This window comes from Egretta garzetta, unplaced genomic scaffold, assembly GCF_000687185.1.
Source record: "Egretta garzetta isolate BGI_Z169 unplaced genomic scaffold, ASM68718v1 scaffold304, whole genome shotgun sequence".
Taxonomy (NCBI): domain Eukaryota; kingdom Metazoa; phylum Chordata; class Aves; order Pelecaniformes; family Ardeidae; genus Egretta; species Egretta garzetta.
Window position 1 is genome coordinate 980,272 of NW_009259421.1, and position 7,710 is coordinate 987,981.

The 7,710-nt window shown below is 37.7% G+C and overlaps 1 protein-coding gene across 6 annotated transcripts in view; it reads left to right on the forward strand.

Annotated features, from left to right (window-relative positions):
* Positions 1 to 7,710, forward strand: part of ODR4 (odr-4 GPCR localization factor homolog) — a 20,827-nt gene that overhangs the window by 326 nt on the left and 12,791 nt on the right. For 4 of the 6 annotated variants that reach the window (XR_004841725.1, XM_035892459.1, XM_035892461.1 and 1 more), the window contains exons 1-10: positions 81 to 448; positions 814 to 948; positions 1,381 to 1,512; positions 1,901 to 1,996; positions 3,129 to 3,235; positions 3,935 to 3,971; positions 4,094 to 4,234; positions 4,850 to 4,945; positions 5,471 to 5,536; positions 6,882 to 7,010. Coding sequence is in view for 5 of the 6 variants with exons in the window: in XM_035892459.1 (XP_035748352.1) it covers positions 446 to 448; positions 814 to 948; positions 1,381 to 1,512; positions 1,901 to 1,996; positions 3,129 to 3,235; positions 3,935 to 3,971; positions 4,094 to 4,234; positions 4,850 to 4,945; positions 5,471 to 5,536; positions 6,882 to 7,010 (942 nt within the window). In the remaining variant the exon portion in view is untranslated. Of the gene's footprint in view, positions 1 to 6; positions 60 to 80; positions 449 to 813; positions 949 to 1,380; positions 1,513 to 1,900; positions 1,997 to 3,128; positions 3,236 to 3,934; positions 3,972 to 4,093; positions 4,235 to 4,849; positions 4,946 to 5,470; positions 5,537 to 6,881; positions 7,011 to 7,710 lie in introns of those variants that run through there. The other 2 variants (XM_009636906.2, XM_035892460.1) reach the window with 2 other exon arrangements.

Sequence of the window (7,710 nt, forward strand, 5' to 3'; positions counted from 1 at the left end):
GAGGCGGTCGGGGAGCTGTGCGGGAGCGACCGCCGAGCTGTGGCCGGGCCCAGGCGCAGGTACGGGCGGGGGTAGAGGTGCTTTTGGCCCGGCCGTGTAGGCTGAGGTGAGGTGGGTGACAGCCTTCCTCCTCGCCCTGGTCCAGAGCTTCAGCTCCGCCATCCCTGTGCAGCCTTCTCCAGCAGATACCTTTGTTGGGACTCAGATTGTCCTTTGCTTCTTCACTACGTGCTCTTTGGCTTCAGAGTTTTCCTAGTTAATTTTTGTGAAAGTCCTCCATGCATGAAGCTGTTTTCAAAATAGTTCTGCATGAAAGGGAGGGCAGTCTGGCAGTGCCCCTGTCATGGATTCATGTGGCTACTGATAGGAGCTGTAAAGATGGCCTTTTGGATAGCGCATGAATGCTGTACTTTTAAGGCCTTAAGAATTAAAACTAAAATTGTGCATGGTATGTTTAAGTACAAGTGTGGGATTTAACAAGGCCTTCAAAGAGGAATATGAATGCAAAAATGCACGCTTTACATTCTGATCTCTGATGAAACATGATGCAGCAAAAAAACTGTGGCTTGGAGACATGTTTTTTCTAGCATTTGCTTGCGTGATTTACAATGTCACTTCAGTGGCAGGTATTTAAAGTAGTTTCCTTTCAAGTAAGGGTCACATACTAGTTCCTCTAGTATAGAGAGAGTCTTTCATTTAGAAAAACACACTTGCAGATGCATAAAGCATTAGTCTGTTCAGGATCTTTGTGTGACTGGTAACCAGAGTAGTATATATACTTCCTTTGACTTTATACATTATTTTGTTTTGTAGGTTGAAACTACAGCACCTGGTCTTAAACCTGCAGCAATGGGTAGAACTTACTTTGTTGAGGAAGCTATTGGGCAGTATCTCTCAGACCTCAGCACACAATTAAAGCCTTATGTCACTGGCCTGTTAATAGGGCAGGTAAGTGTGAAATATTTGAAGTCTGTTCCATTCGTTCATGTTAATAGGGGAAAACCCCCTTGGCCTTAATCATCTGGGATAAGTCCATTAACATCAGAGTGAGCTTATATAGTGCAGGAGGGTGGTAATATGACCAGAAGGGACTTCTGTAAAGGGTTCACAGTGTCAACCAACTACTCAAGACTTTTAAAATTGTTTTGTGAGAGATATAACAGACAGAAAAGAAATTAAAATCTTAAAGATAAAACTTCTCACTAAACAAGGCTTTAAGGCAAAGGCAAATTCATGAAGAAGTTGTTTTTGTAACAGATTACTATAGAGTTTAATGATACCTACTGTAAAGCAGGCCTTACAGTTACTATATTACACAGTATATTCTCAGACTTGATACCAACCTCATGGTATATTTGCTTATATTGATGTTTTTGAAAGTGTTCCCTGCAAAGAGACTACATAATTCGGGCTGTTCGAACACCTCCAAAAGAAGAGCAGAAGGAAGACAACATCATTCCTTCAAAACTGGCATCCATTGATGAAGAATGGATAACTACACACGCCAGTCAGGTAGCACAGTATGAGTTAATGAAAGGGGTGGGAGGAACAGAAAGGAAATAAGACTTACAAAAAACATCTCATTGCTTCTGTAATCTCAAGCCTTTTTCTCAAAGTAAAAGAACCTTTCTAACCATGCTAGGCACAGATATTTTAAACCAAATATCTGTAGTATTTTCCAAGTTTATGATGAAACAGAACGTTGATAGGACTGAAGCGAGAAAATTTGCAAGATGCTATGTTCCTACATTTCAGAGGAACCTATAAGTGAAAACCAGTCTTGCTTATTTCATTTCTGCTCTTGATGCATGCTTGTCTCATTAGAAATTTTCGATATATCAAGTTACATGGTTGCTAGATCTCTGATTCCTGTTAATACATGTTCATTTCTATTTTTAAGGTTTCTAGAATGCTTCCTGGAGGCTTATTAGTTCTTGGTGTATTTATTATTGCAACTCCAGAACTGTCAAAAGATAGTCAAAATGCTTTGCGCAAGGTAAGTGTATTTCCTGGTGGAAAGACAGGAATATCTTTAGGTGTGTAGCTGAATAATTTTCTACCATTGTCTTGTGTATATACGGTTGTTTTGTTGCTTTATATCTAAAAGCAGAAATGTTCTGGTTTTATGTATGGTTTTGAGACTGAACCCTCAGAAATCACTGTCCTGTGGGACTCTACCACAGCTTGTATTTGCTAACTTTCTGTTTCTTGTGATGTTTGTTACTGCAATAGCAAATCTTACTGTATTTACTGAAAGTGGACATTCTAGCTTAAGGAAAACATCTTCAAGTTTTATATTAAGCTAAATTCTTGTGGCACAATTCTTAGTAGTGCTAGCATGATAGCTTTTTTTGTCTGAATGAATTGTTCAGATTAGAGATGTTTACAGTAGTGAAAGATCTATAGTTCTGATTCCTTTAAAAGGGATATCTTGTATAGAACTAGTATTTGACTTAGGTGTGTGGCGTTATATTTAAAAACTACTTAGAGTGTGCTATTGTCTGGTAGACTTAAAATGCATTTTTATTACAGTATTGGGACATCTAGTGCCACATTTATTTTCTGTTCTGTAGATGTAGGTTCATTTTATCATTTTCATAAGGTAAGCATGATAAGTGATTTAAACTTGAGTATGTTTTGAAGCCTAAGGTCCAAGATTCAATTTTGTCAGTGCAATGCAACCGCATCTCAGTTGTGATTACTGCAACTAGTAGTCAACAAAAAAAGGTGAGCTGTGTCCAAGTGATCAGTGATTCCTGAATTAAAAATTTTTTTGAATTAGTAGCTTATTTTGCACAGCTGTCTTTCCTGATCCTTGACTGTATAAAGCTGTAATATTTTTGTAGGGAGAAAAGCATACAGGTTGAATATGTGAATGTGTGTTGCTTTGTTCAGTTTATAAGGAAGCTGAATTAAGATTTCACAAGCAATTTTCGCTTTGGAGTTGTTGCCTATAAATCTTTTTTGAATGTTCTTTTAACATGACATTTTGGACATGTAAGCTGTATTTCCCATTTATACATAAGTATGATGTCACTTGGACTTAGAACTTCAGTGCAAGACTATTTTCCAGAAATTATAATGCATTATTTTTGTGGAAAAATCCATAATACTTCTTTCATCTTTAGCTAATCTTCTCAGTGGAAAAGTCCTTGACTAAAAGAAGGCTCTGGAAACTTGCTGAGGAGGAGGTGTCGGACAGAGCAGCTCTTCAAATTTGTTCTGCTACAAAGAAGTATCCTTTATGAGCCAGCTTTATTGCTTGAGACTGCTACCCCCAACCTGGTTTCTGTAGTTATTTCTGAATAAAAAATAAGCTGTGAGGGGAAAGTTGTTTGAGTTCGGATAGGCATAGGTCAGTAAGCTGAAATCGTGCGAGTTTTCTAATTGGTCATGAGTAAGGTTATTGACCCTCTTATCCTTGCAGAATTTCCGTAATTTCTTACTGTTCTGTGGCATCAAATTATGCTTTCCCCAGTCAGTTTTGATTTGCATAAATTGAGGAAAATGTCTGAAATACTGTATAGCTTCTTGAGCTTGCTGTTACCAGGGATACTTACATGGAAGCGGGGAAGTAGCGGGTATGTGGGGTCTGTATTAATGCTGCAGAAGAATGCTGGGTCTGTTGATAATGAGATAATACAAGGAGAGCTGAGAGATCAGAGAGATGAGGACAAATGGCAAATTGGTGCATTGGTTCTCCCTGTGAATACCTATTGATCTTAATATATTTGTAAGAGATGGGACAGCATCACTGTGATAGTTGGAGTTTACAGTCAAATTTTTTCCACTTTTTTACACTAATGAAAGGTGAGAAATTTCTTCAGAGCATAAATTAGCTCAACAAAGAAGTTAAGTAAAGGACAAAGTAATTGCAAGTTGTTCTTACTCAGTTTTTTGCTTTCCACTGGATCTTTTTCTTTAAGTAGCAAAGAGTAGTTTGCCGAACATATGATGTACAAGATCCAAAGGTAAGCTCATCATCTTCTGTGTCATATACAGCTTTTAAAGCATAACAAGCAATGTTTGAAAAAATGTATCTCAGTTATACAGTGTTTTGCATAGATGTTTTATTGCTTATTTCTGCTCTCAGAGTTCAGCTAAACCAGCAGATTGGAAATATCAGAGTGCTCTGTCTGCTTCCTGGTTAGGCTTGGATTGCACAGTAAATGTTAATATTCACATTCCACTTCTTGCTACGTCACCAAACCATGACTTGGAGAAGAATACCAAGGTAACTAACTGGCTGCACCAGTTTTGGAGTTGGTCTCTATGCTACATTTTCTGTTGAAAATTCAATGAGAGAAAGGTTTGAATAGTTTAAGTAGAGAGGTAGGACTAATCAGCAGAGAATGTTTGACAGTTATTCTTCTTTTAAATGTAATTGGAAGTTTTTGTGAAGCATTTATAATATAGGAAATGCACATAGCTTTTTTCTGCTGTGCCTTAGCGTTGGCAGTTCCCTTTGCTCAAAATTATTCAGCAATTATCATGATTATTCCAACTGAAGTCTCTTCTGTTTCACCTAGTAAAGGTTACATCCAATCACAACAGGGGCATGGGGTGCTTTTAATATGATTTGACTTTCAATAGGCTGCATCCCTCTCTACAAAAATAAAATCCCTGGTGTAGCACTTAGATATTTTGAAATGTTTGTTTCTTAGTGGATATATTCTGAACATGTTGGTTTTAAGATTTAGCTTTGGAAAAACATACAGATTTTTCAGAGATTTTAAAACTGTCTCAGAGTAAGTGTTGAAACGTGTATTTCTGTAAGTTTCAGCATTATACTGTCCAACTCTTTTAGTGAAATTCTCATGAGATTTTTGTGTTTTCCCTTTTTTTAAAGAATGGATTAAATCGATGGTCAAAACAGATAGAAAACAGTGTTTTTCTGATCAATGGACAAATTAAAGATGATGATACAGAACTACTGGAAGGGCAGGTGAGTACTGAACAACAAGGAATTGAGCTCTAGTAGATGTGTAGTTAGAACCTCCAGTGTAATAAAGCATTGACTGAGATGTCTTCTGTACAACATTTGTTGATCTAATCGGCCTATTTCAAGTAACTAATAATGCAGGACTGCTTGTGTTCCTGTTTTCATTGCTGCAAATTGCCTCTTTCTCCTTTGGCAATGCAAATGGAATAATTACGTGTGAAGTCTGACTAAAAAGTTTTCTATATGCTATCTCCTCATTAAAGAACATGAGTAAGGTATGAATGTAGGTGATGAGATTTCTAAGACCTACGTATGTCTAAACATTTAACAAAGACCGGAAACACATTTTTGGCTGATGCATTCATCTCTCCTTTTAGTTTTATATATTCTCGTGGCTGATTTCTGTGTGCCATTTTTCTCTCTTAAAAGCTATAAACTAGGGCACATTTTACACCATAGTGAGGAGATTTTGTTTCAGGGAGATTTTTTTTTTCCTGTTCCATGACACACAGAATTTTTTTCCCTCAGAAAAAGTTAAGAGGAAATACTCAGTCCAGCACTCAGTTTTCTGATGTCAAAGTTCTGACACAGCTGGTAAGTATTTAGTGCTTTGTAAAGTACAACCTCTCTGCTATCTTATAAAATAGAATAAAAAATAAAAGAACATACTGAATTATTGTCTAGAAATCCAGCTTACTTATTCCCCCATGGATATTGACTGTGAAACTGTGGACAGATCTGCGTATTTCATGTCTTTGGAAATTCTCATGCTCTGATAACCACGTTGTCTAAGAATTGCACAGTACAGATGCAAGGAAAGTTTGGAAAAATGGTTATAGAAATGAAGTCCCACAAACAAATTCATTTGATAGTAGGATACCTGTATGTACCTGTGTACATTGATTTCAAGGTGACTTTGCATTGTTCTGAATTTCAGAATCACCCCCATTCTTCAACTTGCCATAGCTAGGTATGGACATTTGCATGAATGCTTTTGTCAGAAGCTCAGTCACTAGTTTTGGATTAAGGTACAGATCCTGTGAGCTGAATTATAATCTGGAACTGTTGGGTCTGTGTCAGGATTTTTGACCTCTACCAGAGGGTTATGCTAACTTGAACCTGAATTAGGTGCCCTAGTCTATGTCCTAAAGTCCAGATGTGTCCAGGCATTGTTTTGTAGGCTTCTTGCACAGCACAGGCTATCCTGTTTTGTCGGGTAGTTCCTGGTTTCTCTAAATTTATGTTTAGCAAAACTTTTAGAAATGTATAAAATGCCATTTTAAAGACTTGATGAGTATCTCGACTTCTTTTGTTACATTGTTCTGGTGGTTAATTGCCTCAGAGAAAGGAAAGTTTTTTATTTTGCCAGCAGTAGTTCATGCAACTCATGTGGAAGTTATACATCCTTGTGTTTCCAGGTGTTGCCTTAGAAGTGCTTCATGCAGCACACTCATTGTTTTGGTAATTAGGGTGAACGTTTCTAGGCAACAGTTTGATACATTTTTAAATGTGACCACACTTATAATTTAATACTGACCGATGGGATGACTCATGGGATACTGTAGGTTATGTTTAATACATATTAAACATACAAACTTCATCGATTAAAAAAATAATCTTAAAAAAGTTTCTAGATTGCAATACTGGTGTTAGCCACCAGCCAGTTACCTGAAAAGTTTTAGAAATCATAGACGCAAATATTTAAATTGCAAGAAATGGAATGTCTGGAAAAGTAAATACATTTTATGTAATGGAAAAGGAGAGAGATTTTCAGTCTTAAGTAACAAAACTATAAAAAAAAGTTAGAGAAATTATGAGGAAAAACAGGTTATCTGTAAACATCTTAAAGTATGCTATTAATTTCCTAGTTCTTTTTTTTGTTGCTTGTGCTGCAAGTATCTTGGTAACAAGATAAAACCGAAACGTGTTTATTTTTCAGTCCCAGAGTTCAAGTCATAGATCTACAGCTACAGTCCAGGTCTGCAGTGCTTCCATAAATCTCAAAGGTGCTGTGAAATGCAGAGCCTACATACATAACAACAAGCCAAAAGTTAAAGAAGCTGTTCAGGTAGTGAAAAGGTTGTTAGTTCATCAGAATTTTGTTTTCTGAAATACATTAAATTTGTCATAGTTATTTTCTTTGCCAAACTGACATGGTCTAAACTGGGGTCAAAATGTTCATCCCCTTGAACACACGGATTGTTTTAGAAACCATCTGTGTGCATGTGTGATGGATTCAGTTCCTTTTTCACTTAGAATCATAGAATCGTTTAGGTTGGAAAAGACCTTTAAGATCATCACGTCCAACCATTAGCCTAACCTTGCCATCCCACCACTAGACCACGGCCCTAAGCACCTCGTCTACCCATCTTTTAAATACCTCTAGGGATGGGGACTCGATCACTTCCCTGGGTAGCCCATTCCAGTGCTTGACAACCCGTTCTGTGAAGAAATTTTTCCTAATATCCAATCTAAACTTGCCCTGTCGCAACTTCAGGCCATTTTCTCTTGTCCTATTGCCTGTTACCTGGGAGAAGAGACTGATCCCCACCTCGCTACAACCTCCTTTCAGGCAGTTGTAGAGGGCGATAAGGTCTCCCCTCAGCCTCCACTTCTCCAGGCTAAACAACCCCAGTTCCCTCAGCTGCTCCTCATCAGACTTGTGTTCCAGACCCTTCACCAGCTTTGTTACTCTCCTCTGGACATGCTCCAGCAGCACAATGTCTTTCCTGTACTGAGGGGCCTAAAATTGAACACAGTATTCAAGG